The sequence below is a fragment of the Chlamydotis macqueenii genome, chromosome 1, assembly GCF_036417535.1.
Source record: "Chlamydotis macqueenii isolate bChlMac1 chromosome 1, bChlMac1.mat, whole genome shotgun sequence".
In the NCBI taxonomy this organism is placed as follows: Eukaryota; Metazoa; Chordata; class Aves; order Otidiformes; family Otididae; genus Chlamydotis; species Chlamydotis macqueenii.
In genome coordinates, this window is record NC_141556.1 from 139743568 (window position 1) to 139762856 (window position 19289).

At 36.5% G+C, this 19289-nt stretch overlaps 1 protein-coding gene across 1 annotated transcript in view; it reads left to right on the forward strand.

The window, feature by feature from the left end:
- Positions 1-6462, forward strand: part of NLGN4X (neuroligin 4 X-linked) — a 186402-nt gene extending 179940 nt beyond the window's left edge. The window contains exon 7 of the mRNA XM_086768294.1: positions 2546-6462. Within this exon, the coding sequence (XP_086624420.1) occupies positions 2546-3395 (850 nt within the window). The 3' untranslated portion in view covers positions 3396-6462. The remainder of the gene's footprint in view (positions 1-2545) is intronic.
- Positions 6463-19289: the final 12827 nt, after the last annotated feature.

Genomic DNA, 19289 nt, shown 5'->3' on the forward strand with positions numbered 1-19289 from the left:
AGTCCAACCCCCCTGCAAGAAGCAGGGACATCCCCAACTAGATCAGGTTGCTCAGAGCCTCATCCAGCCTGGCCTTGAACGTTTCCAGGGATGAGGCTTCCACCACCTCTCTGGGCAACCTGTTCCAGTGTTCTACAACTTGCATTGTAAAAAATTTTTTCCTAATATCTAATCTAAATCTACCCCCCTCTATCTTAAAACCATTACCCCTCGTCCTATCACAACAGGCCCTACTGAACAGCCTCTCCTCATCTTTCTTGTAGGCCCCCTTGAGGTACTGGAAGACCGCTATAAGGAGGCTCTCCCCGGAGCCTTCTCTTCTCCAGGCTGAACAGCCCCAACTCTCTCAGCCTGTCCTCATAAGAGAGGTGCTCCAGCCCTTTTATCATCTCCGTGGCCCTCCTCTGGACCTTCTCCAACTGGTCCATGTCCTTCTTGTGTTGGGGGCTCCAGAACTGGACACAGTACTCCAGGTGGGGTCTCACCAGGGCAGAGTAGAGGGGGAGAATTAAAAAGATGTTGAACAGGGCTGGGCCCAATACGGGCTTCCTCTTATGCATGCATTATCCAATATGACTTTTCCCTCAGGGGTCTGTGTTGGGCCCGGCCCTGTTCAACATCTTTGTCAGTGACATGGACGGTGGAAGAGACCACACCCTCAGCAAGTTCGCTGACGACACCAAGCTGTGTGGTGCCATCAGCACACTGAAGGGAGGGATGCCATCCAGAGGGACCTTGATAAGCTGGAGAGGTGGGCCCATGCAAACTTCAAGAAGTTCAACCAGGCCAAGTGCAAGGTCCTGCACCGGGGTCATGGCAATCCCAGGCACAAATACAGGCTGGGCGGGGAATGGATTGAAGCCCTGAGGAGAAGGACTTGGGAGTGCTGGTGGATGAGAAGCTTAACATGAGCAGGCAATGTGCCCTTGCAGCCCAGAAAGCCAACTGCGTTCTGGGTTGCATCAAGAGAAGCGTGGCCAGCAGGTCGAGGGAGGTGATTCTCTCCCTCTACTCTGCCCTGGTGAGACCCCACCTGGAGTACTGTGTCCAGTTCTGGAGCCCCCAGTATAAGAAGGACATGGACCGCTTGGAGAGGGTCTGGTGGAAGGCCATGGAGATAATAAGAGGGCTGAAGCACCTCTCCTATGAAAACAGGCTGAGAGAGTTGGGGCTGTGCAGCCAGGAGAAGAGAAGTCTGCAGGGAGACCGTATAGCGGTCTTCCAGTACCTCAAGGGTGCCTACAGGAAAAATGGGGAGAAACTCTTCAGTAGGGCCTGTTGTGACAGGACAAGGAGTAATGGTTTTAAAATAGAGGGAGGTAGATTGAGATTAGACATTAGGAAGAATTTTTTTTTTATGTTGACGGTGGTGAACACTGCAACAGGCTTCTGAGAGAAGTCGTAGATGCCCCATCCCTGGAAACGTTCAAAGCCAGGTTGGATGAGGCTCTGAGCAACCTGATCTAGGTGAAGATGCCCCTGCTCCTTGCAGGGGGGTTGGACTAGATGATCTTTAAAGGTCCCTTCCAACCCTAATGATTCTATGATATTTATGCATGATTTACCAAAATTATAAGGATATATAGACATCAACCACATGTAAATGCTTTTTGTGCCATTGGTTTTTCTTTATTCTGAATCTGTAAGAAGAAAAGATGGGAAAAGAATAATTTCAGTTAAATATCTGGCTTAACAATTTTGAAATTATCAGAGTAGTGTCCTACTCTCATCTCTACTACTGCTTTACTCCTATAAAACTTGTTGATATCAACTAATGTGTTTCTCATCGCAATAAACTGGGAAAGAATTAAGGCTTACCATCCTACAGCCATTAAATGTAGTTATTTAGTAGCAATGAGAACATGGAAGTCTCCTCATGCAAATAATGGAAGGATTTGTGACATACAAATAATTCAAAGGCTTTTCCCTACACAAGATATTTGAACAAAGGGGAACTAATAGCTTGATAAAGGAATACAAAGAGAAATAGTTCCCAGTTACATGTAATTGCCCTGCTACTTCATGTTTTGAAGGTTTTTTTTTATGTAATATACACAGCTAGTATAAATTCTTATGGTCACATGGACTTCCAACATTGCTACAGAGATCAGATTCTCATGTTTACTACTTACAGCATGGAAGTAGTGGTACCTTGAATGAGAAAGTTAGTGCCAAACATTAAGAAGATCTGAACCTACACCTTTACTATGAGTAAAGGTAGATAGCGCCTCTCTAAGACAGCTTCGGAGTATGATACTGAATCACAGAACTTCAGATGAGCTTTTGGGAGCTGAAATACAATGCTTTCTCAGTATTCCTTTAAAAAGGTATAATAGTGTCTGAGATGCACTGTACAGTAAGTAATTTTTATTTTATTATTTATTAACATCTGTTGTTAAGTTTGGGAAGTTTTTTTAGCTTCTGGTTTTAGGTTATGTTAATTATTGGATAAACCATTAACTAAAGAATCAAGAGTTGTTTGTTTTTTTCTTTTCTTTTTGTTTTTTTTTAATGATTGTAATATTCCCTGGTTTTATTTTTGTAGAGATCCAAACCAGCCTGTTCCACAGGACACAAAGTTCATCCACACAAAACCTAACCGCTTTGAAGAAGTAGCCTGGTCCAAATATAATCCTAAAGACCAGCTTTATCTGCATATTGGCCTGAAACCCCGAGTTCGTGATCACTACCGAGCAACAAAAGTTGCTTTCTGGTTGGAGCTCGTACCACACCTTCACAACTTGAATGAAATATTTCAGTATGTTTCCACAACAACTAAAGTTCCCCCTCCTGACATGACGTCATTTCCTTATGTGACACGACGTTCTCCTGGTAAATTGTGGCCAGCCACCAAACGCCCAGCAATGACACCTGCCAACAATCCCAAACATTCAAAAGATACCCATAAAACAGCTCCAGAAGATACTACAGTTCTGATAGAGAACAAACGAGATTACTCCACAGAGCTGAGCGTCACCATTGCTGTGGGAGCATCCTTGCTGTTCCTCAATATTTTAGCTTTTGCTGCGTTATATTACAAGAAGGACAAGCGGCGTCATGAGACTCACAGGCGCCCTAGCCCCCAGAGGAACACAACCAACGATATTGCACACATACAAAATGAAGAGATTATGTCATTGCAGATGAAGCAGCTAGAACATGACCACGAGTGTGAATCGCTGCAGGCCCATGACACACTGAGACTAACCTGTCCACCTGACTACACGCTTACTTTGAGAAGGTCCCCAGACGACATCCCGCTAATGACACCCAACACCATAACCATGATTCCAAATACTTTAACAGGAATGCAACCTTTGCATACTTTCAACACCTTCAGTGGAGGACAGAACAGTACAAATTTGCCCCATGGACATTCAACCACTAGGGTATAGCTCAGCCCTTCCCCTTCTACCCCCACAGGCCACTTGGAAGAAAGAAAAAACAAAACAAAACAAAACAAAAAAAAAAAAAAAAAAAAAGAAGAGGAAAAAGTTATAGTACCATCCATTGAACACCTTGTCAAAATCTGAAGTAAAAACAAGTAAAATAGAAGGACGGTCATTCTTTTCTTACTGATCCTTCGCACAGAAACTCTCTGATGTTAAAGATCAACTACAAACCCTGTGAAATGTGAAGGTGCACATTGCTGTTACGATACTGCTTTAAGATCTCAGCCACTTTGATTGAAATTTGAGACCAGAAGAAGTCACTTAAAATGGTGTTTTGAGTGTAACAAGCAAAGCAGAGTCTTCTGGAACACAGAGCCAGTGACTATACAGGTGTTTTGGTTTGTTGTTTTTTTTTTTTTTTAAAATAAATGAAATAATTAAAAAAATTCTTTATGTGCCATACCATGAATGGCCCTTGTTAAAACAAAGACATCACCATGGGCTTTTATCCAGCACATGAAGCTGTAATCCAGATGGGGGAAGTAGAATTTTATTATTAAAAACAAAAATGAAAAAAAAAAGAGGAGGACTGACTATGCAGTAAAATACGTATAGTTCTGTGCAAAGAGATGACTTGCCAGCCTGAACTATATTTAAAGATACTTTGTAAAAATGTACATAGCTGTGAGTTTAAAAACAAACAGAAAAAAAAAGCTTTTATTGATGTTTTCAGTTTGAAAAGAGCTTTTAGAAAGATTGTGCATTCTGTTGTGACCTATGTGTATATACATTAGTCATATCACCTCTGTTTCCTCAAGCCCAAAGGAGGAATTTCTTCTTAATTACTAGTGTTAAACAAAAACTATGAGTTTTTTCTAACATATTTCATTTATATGCGGCCATGGTGTCATGCAGAGGATACAGTTGTCTGTGTGACCTGCATATTTTCTCTTACAGGTTACACTAGTGCATGTTAAAGTATTCATAGGAGATTGTTGTTCTTTTCTGAATTTTTTTTCTATAATTTAATTTTGTGTTAGCCTTTGTTAAATTGCAACACAGCAATGGGTTGGAAAATGGAGAAAAAAACACAAAAGAAAATAATTACTATTTTAAGCTTGTTGAACTGAACCAAGAAACATCCAATAATATATATTCAGAATCCAGTTTGTAGTTCTTGGTTATTGTGACACATTAGGAAGAGTTTTGTGCCCTGACAAAAGTAAAGAAAGCTTGTGTTTTGGTCAGCCTTTTCTGATGAAAACTAGCTCTATATTCACCAGCAGTTGCAGCGGAATCTCAGCTGAGAAAGCATCTTCTTAGCTTTGCTAAACAAAATAAAATCACAGTTTGAAAGTGGGGAAATGGTGGGTTGGTTGGCTGGCTGTTTTTTAAAGTATTCATAAATGATCAGTGTGTAAAGAACTTCTCTGCCCAGTATCCTATTTTGTGCTTGAGAGTGTACCTAGCAGAAAATGTTTTTTTTTTTTTTGTTCATTTACTGCACAAAAGCCCCATTGTCAGTGAACATTATGGAGACAGAAGCAGAGATGTCATCAGCTGTCCTGCATCTGAAAAAAACTGAAAATCCCATATGCATCACTCTCAGGAAGTGCAAAATTCTTAGCTGGTTATTCCCTTCTGCCCTTTCTTCACTAGGAAACCAGGAGGCAAGCAGAGCTATCAAACAAAGGAACTTAGCACTTTGATTCAAACAATTGATTTGAATGTGAGAAGCTAGAAATAAGTTCTCGCAGGTGAAGATTGTTTTATATTTTGTCTTTGAAAGTTGCTCCATCATCGAGAGATAGTAACCAAAGATATATGAACAAATTGGTCTGCACTTGAACATGATTATCCCAGATGTATTTTCTGTAATTATTCACAACTAAGCTGCATCAATAAGTCCCGTAAGTATCTAACACAAGATGTCTTGTGCCTCTTCTTGTTTTCAATGCTTTTTTTTTTTCCTAATAAAACATCTTTGAATACTCACCCCTATAAATAAAATCAAAGACAAGGTGATTCACTGAGGTCCACTCATGCGCACAATTCCTTGTAGCAGGCAGTAGAATAGATTGGGAAGGAAATAAATAAAGACAAAGTTAATGACATGATAAAAATGCAACATGTAGCTGATATAATCCTTTGTCTGTAATAAACATGCTATAAACCTGACCTGGATGCTCAGGTTGGAATGTGATCAAGCAGCAACCCCAAAATATAACTGGTATCAAATGGAAAACTGTTTTTTTTTTTCACTGATCCATCACATAATGTTGATTAATGCTGACTTTATACCAGGCCATTTCCACCACCTATGTAATGCCTCAGCTGAGATGCAGCAGTTCATGACTCTTAAAAAAAAAAAAAAAGGTTAAAAAAAGAAAAAAAAAGGAAAAAAGAAAAAAAAAGTAAAAAAAGGTAATGATGCTTGGCATCATAATCAGTTGGGTATGTTTGTAATGTGAATTACAGTATTTGTTTAGTACTTCCAATTGTCTTCTGCTAGCAATATGTACAGTACTGTGTCAGGCTTGTGACATTCGGGTAAAAAAAAAAATGTTCCTGTAAGTGAATGATTTTAGCTTTTAAAAGTAATTACAATCAAGTTGATTTAATAATTTGATACATCTGGACTGATGTATGATTTATAGAGGGAACAGATTTATAGGGTCTTCATAGAATTCTATAATGATATCAAAATATACTTTGCAAACTGTAAAAGAAAAACAAAAGTACTTTCCCAGGCTTATATTCTTGACCTTAAGAGGCACGCAGGGTTTAATGGTTTCTTCTGTTATTGTTTTGCAATTTTTTTGGTTTTTTGCCTTAAATAATGATAGAAGATATATATGGCTGGACACATATGTATAAACTTTTCAGCAGCATTTTTAATAATAAAATATCACAGTATTTTCTAATGCTTTGTGCAAAGAACTACGTGTTCATCCTTTTGTGTAGAAAGTCTTTCAGAGGTGTGTTTTCTGCCCCGTCTCCATATCATTATCTAATGTAAGCAATGCCTTGGTACACAAAAATGTTAAAGTAACAGAGGTTGCACTTTTAAGTTAGCATTGAGTTTTCATGGCTTTTGTAGCTGTATAAGCCTGCCAGTAATAGGAAAGGAACTCAGACAATGAAGACATAAGTGAATAAGCTCTATATATTTATTACCTGTATGCACTGCAACTCCCATTGAAGCGATGGTTTAATTGTTCTGTTAGTATTTTCTGTAGCACTGAAAAAAAGCTTAGGTAAGCAGCCTCCCATGTTAGTGTATAGCTTAGCGGCTGAAAAATGTATCTTCCAGATTAGTGATTGAAAATTTCAGATAAATCTAATACATCCAACCTCCACAAGTAAATATACTTTCATTTTGTATTTAAACTTTAGATAAACAATGAGTTTTGTTAGGAAAAATATGTAGGAGTAGCAGTGTAAGTTACTCATATATATTTAAGGGATTTACATATATTTCATGTATGTTAATATCATTCTTCCTTCAAAAGCTGAGTAAGTAAATACAGTTTGTTCTTTTATGCTGTTAAATTCCATTTATCAACCAGATTTCCTTTCACTGGAAAGGTACATAGACATTTTAGTAATTTGGGCTGGGTACTGTTTGCTTTCTGTAACTATTCTGCCGAACAGAGGTACTAACAATAATGTTTGATGAATTTTGAGCATATTATTGAAGAGTATTTGCAAAAAGCAAATTCTGAATGATTCATACCAGATTTTTGACATGAAGAAACAAGCTTCTGAGTTAGAAACACATTATGTGCCTACTGACCTAATCAAGCTGCTTGAATTTTGAATATTGAATTTGTATATAAAGCTTTTGCAAATAAACTGCAGATTTAGAATTGTTCAGCGAATATGTTTAATTACAGGTGCACTTTGAAATTCCACAGCTTTCTCTGAGATATTTCATGCACAAGAAAAGGAGTTATAGTTGTGTCATTTCTGTCAATTGTTCACCTTAAGTTGCTGGGTGAACTCGGTAAATTAACTTATTTTCAGTTATCGATTTCACATTAGAAAAAAGAAAAGCTTCAGAAGTTTGTTCATGCTAACTAGATATTGCATTGTTTTCTTTTTAAATTTCTTTACTGTCTGAAATATAAATCTGCAGATTAGTATGTTCCTATTTTGATTTTGCTGAATATGGCAATTTAATAGTATTTAATATCATATAAAAATCATATGAAATAGTACCATGACAATTATGTGCCTGTCTCAGATTTGTAGTTTTATATTTGTATTGTTTAATTATTGTCAACTGTTTCTCATATTTTAATCTACAGCTGTTTGACATCACAAACCTCATTAGCCTGAATCTCTTCAGAGGCCATTAGTAGCTGGCAAAACCTGGGATTTTCATCCCATTAGAAATTATTATATTATGTATTTAATATCATAATATGTTAAAATGCTTCTCAGCACCTCAAATTATTCTGAAAAGCAAGATATTAACCTTTTATTAATGCAAATGAAAAATAAGGAAGGGGTTTCAAAATGTCTGAACATCTTGTTTGAACTGTAGCATAATAAATAACATTTCACTTTGGGATTAAGTTTTGATTCAAACCATTTTGTTTGGTGTTTCACCTTGGTGTCCACCAAGGTCCTTACTGTGTCTTCTAAACTTTGTATTTTAAGGAAGTTATGCTTTCTCAGATTTTTGTAGCCCACCTAGACTACTTTGTCCAAATTTTACTGTGGTAAAGAAACCCAGATCAGTCAGGGATGACACAGATGCAATCTAGTCACAAAGTCCAGACCAGAGAAAGAATTTTGTCATAAATGAAGTGAACTGCAGCTCCTCTGAGACAGTGGTAATTAAGGAGAATATGCATTAATAGTTGAACAATTTGAATGTAAAATAAGCATGTAATAAATTAGGTACATTCCAGTTTTAAATGGAAAGTTGACAAATTTTTTTCAATACATTTTCCCAACTTCATTTTCCACCCCTTCTCTCACTAAGAATAGCAAAACATTTTCAGCCAGTTCTAGTAATTTCTGGAATACACACTTATGTAAATGAGAAATTAAATAGATTAGATCTTTTTGTTTTCCTTCCTACATGAAGATCCTCAAGTACTTCAAGTACTGGAAGCATTAAAAGTTCTTCCTCTACTGCCTTTTATCAGGGATTATAGGTTATTCAGAATAGTTCCATTCCCAAGAGTCCAGGTTTAAATGAAAAGGAAAAGCCAGATATACAACTGGTATATATTGACTTTGACTTAGACTAGACAGCAGTTATGTTTCTCTCGAACAATCAAAGATATGGCACAAAAATATAGCGAACTTTATCTGTTTTATTTTAAAAGTATTGCATTTCTTTCTTTTTTTCTCAGCTTTTGATGCCTGATGTCATTTTTTTTTCTGTACCTAACTCACAGCCCTCACTCATTTCATGTCATCTCATATCTTACGTCACTATTTCAATCAGATATTTCTTTGAGATGTACAGAGGCGTTTCCATGTGGGTTTTGTTGCTGTCACAACAGTTAAGTTTGGCCTCAGATTTGTTCCATTCTGTGGTGTATGACTGTGAGAAAGCATTTTTCATCTGACATTTTCCTTGCTGCTTTTAGTGTTAAAAAAGTTCCACTGAAGGACTATTTGCATAACAATATTCATCACCCTTGAAATGCGTCAGTCTCTATGGCTGTCTGCACTTTGTGCCAGCCCAACAGCTTTGGTTTGACGTAGTGTTTGTGTTAGTGGGAAGTATCAGCTTGGAGCCAGGCTCTCCTGTTATTCTGCTGTTTTTATTATTGTTATTATTTATTGTTGGCATTTGTTTCTTTTCTATATTGATCTTTAATCAAGGATAAATTAAATTAGTCTGTCATTCTATTCCACAGCAAGATTTCTCAAATTTAAAATGTCATTTTTCTTAATTCTTGTTTAGATGCAGCTAATTACATGGTACCATCAAAACATAAAAACCTTTCTAAGCCATTCGTATTTCCTGTTTCTCCCATTAGAGCAAACTAATAGGGGGCTGGCACAGTTATCCTTCTGTGATAAAAATTCATGGTATACTGCCTTCCACTTGGTGGGGACTCATTTCACATATCTGAGGAAATAAATGCAATTACCATTTTCATGCATTAAAATTTCACTACATCATGTCAAATGTAAACAAGACCTAAGGTAAAATTCATAGAAGCTGCAGATACTGAGGATCACGCTGTAGTATTCTGCACTGGTGGTTATTTTGTAAAGGCAATAACATGCAGGTTGATAGCAGCTGTATGAGTGCTTAGTACACTTCAGCCACTGAATATCTCGCTTCACAAGCTAAAGTGGAATTTGTGGATTTCAGGAAATGAAGATAATATTGCCAAAGTTTTTTTAATGGAGTTTGCACTTTCAAGAATGCCTATAAGCAGCAGAAAGAAACTGCAGGAAAACTGGTTTAGAATAAACAGGATCCAAATGCAAATTGTTTCTAAATGAATTTGACAGGAACAAATATGATATGGTGTGATAAGATATGACCTTAAAATAGTGTGATGGATTTCTTCCGTGTGAAGGGCCAACAGAAAAAAAAGAACAAGTATCTCAAAGGATACATTTTTACAGGGACTAGTCAAATGAAATCACTACAGATAATGAGATCATAATGGGACTTTGAACAGAGACTTTGTGTAATAACGCCATACCATATGGATTTAGATATGTTGAACATAATCTACAGTGCTCATCTGGGTATTGCGAAATATAAAATTAGATCCCAAGATGCCCTACTTTAGCCAGACAACAGTGCTGCCATGGTAGACAGTACAGCAAAGTAAAATGTGCACTTATGTCAGGGAATGACAAAAGAAACATTAAACTAATTTTATTCCAAGAAAGACAGAGTGCCAGACTCAATAACGAGGGAATAATGACAGTACAAGCCAGGCGCGGGTCCTGTCTGGAGAACCATTTTACATGTAGAGGCCAATGGAGGGATTATGCTCCAAACCTGCTTTTTTTTTCCTCACTTTCCTGGTGAGGGAGATGTGGAATGGGAAGGCCCTTTAAAAATGCAGTGTTCCAGTGACTACTCACCCTTGAGCCCTCAGAAATCACTGACAACTGATATACATTAGAGGTCCCTCTAAGCTGAAGCTGGGACCAGGAAACAAGGAATAGGAACTGGTCGCTGATTGGTAACGTTTTTTTCTGTTCTCGGTGAAAGACAGTCAGGAAGAAGTAAGGGAAGAAAAGCAATGTGCTGCCAGCTTTCCTCGGTAAAGAACTCACAGGAAAAACCAGTATAGCTCCTTACTCAATTTTCAGTAGGGCTACTAGCTACAAAAGAGCTGTGATCAGTGAGGGAGTTACTGAAGATGGGACAACAGTCACTTGCTGAGTTGATTTGTGAGGCTTTAATGCCACTCTGTCCCCCATTATAATGAGCTTATTAAAAAATTTGTATGTTACTTCCCAAACTGTAGATTCTGCACCATTGATTTAGCAGAAAGTCAGTAAGAATGTGATTAAAAATTAATCAAATAAAAATTTCATTACCAAAAATAAAAGCTTCAGCATGTGTAAGAGAAGTAATACTCAATGTTACTTGAATCTTCTGATCTGACTGCAGATGTGTCATTGTATTTCTAAATCAAACACATACAATTAAAGAGTTTTGATGGAGGTAGTAGGATAAATTATCAAGTGTATATGCACATAGCTAGGATGTGGTCTTTCGTTTGCAACAGCTCTATAAATTGCTACTTTAATAAATAGTGAGTATGAAGTTACTTACCTTTTCTTGGTGAGTCTCTGGGATGAGAAGTAGCATATGTCAAGGACGACATGGAACAACTGCCAGCAGCTCTCAGACCTGCAGTACACACCTAAAGAAAAATGAAGACATTGATTACAGGAACTTCAGACAACTGAGACACCTGTTAGGAATCTGGTCCTCAGCTCTGCTACCGACACACCGTCCAGATCTTACGGGTAATGAATTTTCCTGTGGTGAACTGTTTCTTCCTCCAGAAGGCTGCTGTTTAACTAGGGACTAACATGGACGGAAAACAAAAAATATCTCCTCTGAGTCATCATAATGTCTCAGTGACTGCACTGACCTCTGCAGAGCAGGTTTACAAACTTCCTTGGCACTCAACAGTTTACTAATAGATGAGCAATTGGAAATGGAAAAATCCATTGAGTAAGTACCATGTGAGAGAGAATGTCAATCACAAAGCAGAAATGCAGGTAATTTCTGTTAATAGGATCACTGTGGTTTAGAAGCACTTCATCAATTTCAAAAAATCCCTATGAATTTGGCAAATCACACTTAATAATCTGGAGACTGCAGGTAATCCTGGAAGAATAGGTAAACACTAAAACACACAGACATGTGCATTTTCACTAAGTTGACCATAATTCTCCATTTTTAACTCAAGAACAGATCTCATCTTTATTAGTCACCTGTAATTATTTGGTTTTATGCCTTTTTGCGTAGTTGGGGAGTTTACATATTCTGAGCTTGTAGAGATTTAGTGTCATCTCTGCTTTCCTTAAAAAATAGAGTAATTGACAATGGGAAAATTAACACATTTTAGTCATCCCAATAACTGCCTAAAGGAGAGAGTAAAGTTGTTTGAGAGACAATATGTTTTAACATACAGTGTTTTACAACTGTCGAGTTCTTACTGATCATTATCACTGTAGGTCAATTCTTTCTCATATTGAAAATGGTACCTTTACGAGTAGGCAAGATGGCACTGTCACTTTTAATTTCACATGAAGAGTTGCTTTAGGTCTGAAGTAGATGAGTAATTATTGCTTTCTGCATTGTTTTATTTTCCAGCTGTTAAGAAAACAAAGAAGGTATAATACCATTTTTCTCCTTCTAAATGGGATGGAGTCTCATCCAATTTGATGTTTTTTAATATTGCAATTTTTTTTTTCTCAGAAAGAATTTAGAAGCTTGTAAAACAAATGCAAACTTATTCAAAGAGGTAAACAAGACTATTTATCCTTTTTAATAAATTAGAACATTACAATTTATGAAAAAAAAAAAAACCAACAAACTGTTTTCCTTTTACTTCTGGGATTATTATATGCCTCCACAACTGTAGCAATTGGTTTCAGAGCAGTTTCTGCATTGCAAGCTTGGAGAAGTTTTGAAAGTATGAACACATTATAAATTTATAGGGTATTTAATTTGGGCAAAGAAGGCTTTTGGTAGAAACAACATTTCAATTATTTTAATAGGCAATATGATGATTTCTCTGCAAATACAGTTTCTACACTTTGCACAAACTTGTTAACTGAGGGGTTTTTTTAAATCTATAAGTCCACATATTTAAATATCTAGGATGTATTTCTACATCTACCTATATGTACAGATGTAATTATGACATATATATATCTTATCTACTTCCTTGCTGACAGTTTTCAGTGTCAGAATATAAAAGCTATTTTCAATTAATTACAAGTCACGGAATATGAAAAATACCAATGCATTTCACAGATATGTTGGAACTAGTCCTTTTAAACACTTTTTTTTTTTTTCCAGAGATATACACAGGTTTTTGCTTAGAAGCCACACACACAAATATAACTGAGGGAAAGCTGAGAAGATAACTTATCATCTTGTCTATTTTCACTTGGTGAAAATAACTCCTCAGCTGCAACAGTTCTGTTGCAGAATCTAGTCCTCGGTTGTTTCTCAAAGAAAAAGAATGAGTCCCATTCATCTCTGAAAAATGAGGTTATGGAAATTTGGACAAAAGCAAATGATGCAGAATAGACAAAGCCAAGTCAGGAGGATGGCAGGAGCTACAGAAGAAATATGGCTGTTAACTAAGGACAGATGAGGAGGAGCTGGGGAATAATCTGAGCCTGGATCAACTGAGCTCAGATGGAGTTCAGAAGAAGGAAAGTATAAACCAGAAACCAGGAAGAGAAAATAACAAGAAAGCACATAATAATGGTAATAAAAGTGCAGAAAATAGTGCATAGGACAAAGAAATAATACTGGACTGCCAAGCTGTGTGTGTGTATTAGTATTTTTTTGGAGGGATCAGGAATATGCTGTTAAAGGAAATGTCCCAATCCCCATTTATCAAACTTTCCTCACAAACTAAACTTCAGTGCGCAAGCTATCTTGGAGCAGATGAGCTGGATTCCTTTTGCCTGAAGGTATATATTGAAAAATATGATCTAGGAATCCCTGTGCCTCCAAGTAAACCACAGAGATTTGTGGCTGTAAACCATTCTCTGACAATTCCCCACAGCCCTGGCATCAGTCCTTATCCCTCTTGTATTTAACAGGCTAGCAATTTAGCAATATGTCCTGTGGGTATAAAATGATAGCGTTTTCACACTGCACCAAGGCCAATTCATCCTACTGTCTAAGTTCAGTTCATGGCACAGTGCCTTTGATTTCAGTCCCAAAATGCATCCTAAACTGCCAAGTCCTAAAGCTATTTACAAAACACTTATTAATTTTTAAATTCCACTTGACACTATGAAAAAGGGAAAGGGCTGGTCCCACTGTTGACTTTGCACAGCAGATTATACTGACAAAAGGATATTTCTTTTCTCTTTTCGTTTAAATAAAGCAGGCACACATTTAATACTAAATCTAATTCTGCTCCTGGTGGTTTAAGGATTCAGCAGTGCACTGAAATTTACTTCTTGTCCACTTTAGAACCTGAAATCTTTTGTTACATATTTTAGTGGGAAAATATGCACTCTTTGTACCATGCTGTGTGTTACAAATACTGACCTAAAATACCAGTTGCTTGTGGATACTGGGAGTGGAGATATGCAGCAAAAATTTTTTCAAAATAAGCTTCACACCTTTAAAGAGTTTTTTTTTTTTAATTCCGCATTTTTTTTTTTTAATCCTCCTGCATTATCAAAATCAGGCACTGCCTAGCCTAGTTTTTTAACAGGTGTTATTTTACTCACTTTGGTAATTATTTTCATTACAAGATCTGAGGGGAATGAATTATGAATTCCAGTGTTAGATTGCACAGTTCTTCCCTGCTTACATCTCCTAAGTAAATATTACAGCTGTGGACAACAGATTTGTCACTCTACTCTGCAAAAGGAACAGATAAGTATGCTTTCTGGTTTCTTTTCTGTACCAGACATAGTGAGGATTTCTGTGTCAAAGCTGGGCTTTTTATTATTTCAATCTTGGATATTCCAGTTACAAGCCCCTGTATTAACTAAGAAAGAGACACAGAACAACACATGCTTTCTATACTTTCAGGACAATTCTGATATCAGATCAAATGAGAGAACTCCTAGGATATCACATAATGTACTACAAAGCCTACATTTTGAGATTTTCTCAATTTAAAGACATAGAGGAATATACCTCTTTGGATCTATGTTAACTTGCAACTGCCTCTTTTTTTTTTTTTTTAAAAAAAAAAACCCAAAACAAACAAAAAATCCAACTCGAAATATTGACATATTTATGAAAGACAAAACTATAAAAGTCATCCTACTCTTGGAGAAAAGAAAACTTGCACCGAAAACTGAGTCTGATCCACATCACACGCAGTAGGCACTAGTCTAAAGACAGGTCTTCTACGGTCTTCAGAAGTACAAATTAACAGAATAATTTTTAAAGTAAATTCTCTGTCTTCAGTAAGACAGAGATTAAGTTTGATTAAATTCAAAGTTTTTAAAGATGATACTTTAAATCTCTTCTTAATCTTTTCTTCTTTTTTTTTTTACCTACTGAATAGTAGTTACTTAAACTTTCAAACTTTTAAAGGCTTTCAAGACTTCCTATACATGTAAAATCTTTAGAAGAAAGAATTTCTATATAATCACCAATTAGTCTAAAGAATCAAAATAAATCAGCTGTTTACATTAAGTTATCATGTTTTATACTCTTGGTGAAATTGCATGGATTAAAAAAAAAATAATAATCCATTGACATTTGGTAGAAAAAGGAATTTTAACCTGAAGTAATATAACTGCATTGAGTTTTTAATGCAATTGTGAATGAGGGAGCCAGAACATCAAATTATCTTGATCAGGCAAAACGTCGTATGTTTCATTTTAGCAAATTGATCTCCCAATGCAAAATTTTAGCACCAGAGGGGCTAAAAGTGTAATTTGCATGAAGTAATTTCAAATGAAGCAACAAAATAAAACAGGGATGTCCTCAAACCTGAGGAAAATCTTTTCTTTTCTTTATTGAAGAGTTGAATTGTGTCAACTTGATCATTTTTTCATTCTGAATACCTGAATCTCCCATGCACGCATAAAATGTTTTAATCAAACTAATTTTCTCAAAATTTATTTTTAAGTATATTGAATAAAATAATGAGAAACTATAATCAAAAAGAAATAAAAATACAAACTGAGCAAGATGGTTAGTAAAAGTAAGAAATATTTGGTGGCTTTAACCATCGGTACACGTGAAAAGGGTGAAGTATGGTAATGCCTCACATAAAAGCCAAAGTCATGAAAATTATTGTATACTGGCAAAAAAGATTTGACCCTCAAAAGTCAAGGTTTTTACTGTGGAGGTATTTTGTTTTCTAAATTCTTTAAACATTTCTAGGATATCTTATTAGTAGCCCTTTTGAACACATTAGCTATAGTAGAAAAATAAACAAAAAAAAATTTATATTGCATCTATATGTATAAAACGCCCCCTCTAATAAAAAAAAAAAAGGTAATATTTAGTTAACTAGAAGAAAAGCAAATCTATTTATTTAGTATAAGACATTCCATGAAAATCAGAACTTCTGTAGCTGGACATCAACAGAGTTGTTAGGTCTACTTTTCATAACCCAGCGCCCTGTCACAATAAGATAATCTGAAATTATTAAAACTCTTTAACTATTAATCATTATGAAGGGGAAGTAGGCAATAACATTGTTTTAAAGGAGGTAGTGAAAATAGTCAATGTAAGCTGAAAGTGGACTTTGCAAACATGAAATGCAAAAGCTTTCTCAACAGATATTCAGAAATGTATGTTCCTATAAAGAAAATCCTTTTATTGCTGTTGAAGCATTTGAAAAAACACAGATATTCTTTAATTCTCTCTCTTTCTTAATCACTTTTTCCATGGCACTTAATATCAAGAAATCTGATGATCTGCACATTCAAATAGCTGATACTTAAATACTTCAGAGCATAGTGATTTGTAGATTTAGGAAATATAGATATTAGTATGACAGTGGTTTAGGGATTGCCTCTTACTGACTGCTTCCTTAATTATAGATGAACAAGATTATTGCACCAGGCAAGTAGAGTTCCTTCTTCCTGTTCAGCTGCTCAGGATGGGTATAAGGAGGAAGATTAGAAAGCCTTCAGCAGCTCAGAACTGCTCCATCCTTGTTCAAGTGCACCATCCTTCAAGCTATCCACACCTGTGAATGAAGAAATAGTGTTTCGTTTTGGTTTTTTTTTTTTTATTTCTGCTCTATGTATCCTACTAATACCTAGCCTAAAAATAAAGAGTAATGAGTTAGAGAATGGAAAGTGTCACTGCAGTTCTATCACTCTGCAGGCATTCAGCTGTCCAGAAGAAGAGGAAGAACAGAAAGACATAAAAGGAGAGTGAATCCCAGGGAGAAGGCTCATAGAGGACAGGAGCAGAATCGATATGGCACTGTGCTTGGAGAAAGAGATGCTGGAGTAGAAAAGATGAAGAGTTGTGGTTTGTAGAGCCAGAGATAAAACTGATGGCAAGAACTGAAAGGGCAAGATTGATTTGGTGTTTAGGTAAATAATTAATTTTCAATAATGAAATCTGAATTGCTAATGTAGATGTACAATTTTTTTTTTCAGACTACTGTAAACACAAAAATTTCAGTACTTGCAGAAAGGTAACAAAAATCATATTTATATGCAACTGTGATTGGAACAGCGAGTTGCATCATTAAAACCTGCAGGCTTTAAGACATAAGTGTGTGCAGAGTGGGACAAGAACCACACCAGCATCTGGATCGTTTCATGGCATTACAGCTGTAGTGGTTTTCCCTGGCACCAAGCAAAAAGAGTGATCCAGCAATGCACAGACTTCATCTAGCAGACAAAGCTGAGTGTGCATAGTCTTCAGCAGAGCGGGCTAGGCAGGCCAGTAGCCTTTCTCTACGATTTTTATACTCAGTGAATCAGTTTTCTAGTGGCCCATACCAACAGTAATTGAAATGACCACATGGACTTTTGGGAGAGGAATTGAACGTGGAAGCTAGAGTCATGGACTACCTGTATCAAGCATCTCTGAAACAGTGTTCTATGAGCTCAGTATTTGTGCTGAGATTTCACAATGAAAAAGAAACTATTACTGGGACAGAGGTTAAATACACAAAAGTGCTATGATGCTAAAACTCAGAACAAGTGAAAGCAGGGTTTATATTTACAGGGATGCCATAATGGCCATGCATAACAAAGCAGAAGAAAAAAATATAGTGTATGAAAGAGATCATGAGGGAGATAACCAATAGAAAATACTATATACAAATAAAACAAGAGCAGAAGACTAGAAAGAAATAAAATAGCCACAGATAAACAATGGGGCTGAAAAAAAGTTCTTGCATTCTTTCATTTACATTTAGGTAGCTGTTGGAGAAATGTTATACAGAAGTGTGTAATCTCTATTTTATGAATCTGTGAAATGTGTACATAACAGTTATAGCAGTAATGGATAGCAGAGGCTGGTGAAATGTAGATATTGTGAGGTGTAAAAGTAATAATATTGTGACAAAATGCCTGCATTCCAACAGCATAAATGATATAATTGTGTAAGTTCTGGCATTTTCTAGAACACACAGACTGTTCTGATTCTTTCTTCTTATCTCTTCTGGTAACATGTGGGCTGTAGTGGCATATGGGTAAGGTTGGTGAGTCCACAACTGCACAATGTGAGTTTTCTGTAGAAAAGGAGAGTGATTGCAACCAGAAGATGAAAAAAATAACTTTTGTTCATTCTAGAAAATAAGGTACTGTGTTCTCTTCAAACTTTTTCTTATAAACATACAGAAGAATACCTTAATGTGTCTTCGTTATCACAGCCCATTCTTTTCTCAAGCTCTGGAACATTATAATACTTTCTACGTTATCCACTACTCAAAGCCTGCTATTCCAGCACACACTTTATGAATAATAAAATCAGCACCCTCAATTTTGAAAATGATTTTTTTTTTTTTTACTTTCTAATACTTAATTACGGAGTGTTTAAGTGGAAGAGGAAATACCTGGTTCCTACTTCCTGTACTGCATTTCATCTTGTCGTTCTTCTGAGAACAAAAACCCCTCAAGATGCAAGATTCCTGTCTTGCAAAGTGTTTTGCACATTAGGCTATTCTATGTAACTAGTATTCAACTGTCCTATGCTTCTTACTCCTCCCCTGTCCACATGCATGGAGCTATGCATTTTAGCCTGAGCCTGGGGGCAGCTGGACAGAGCTTGAATGTAGACTTTGGAATACATCGAGAGGTAGTTTGGACATAATGTATAGGACTTGGTTTGTCCTGGTTTCCTCACTGTCTTCCCATCGCTATCTCAAGTGACCTACTAGATGGGTCCTCAGATGTTCCAGTGCCAGACCATGACATGTGAGAAACAAAAGTAACCCTTTCCTCTCTTGACCATTTCTGGGAGAAGAATTCATTGAATTTTACATCTACAATCACAGCTCTCATTTCAGATACCTGGACAAGCATTCTCAACAGTAGAAGGTCTAGCAGATAGTGGAATAACAAAATATTGTATCAGAGAGAAAGGACTGATTGAAGAATAACAGCCTCAAGTATGAAGAGGCAACTTATGCTACAAGGGCATGTCAATAACCTTGTGGTGGTCTGTCAAGGGTTCTTTTGGCCACAGTCTGTAGTTGAGCTCCCTAAGAGTATGAAAGCTGTAATGCCGTAAATTATCTGCTTTGGAAA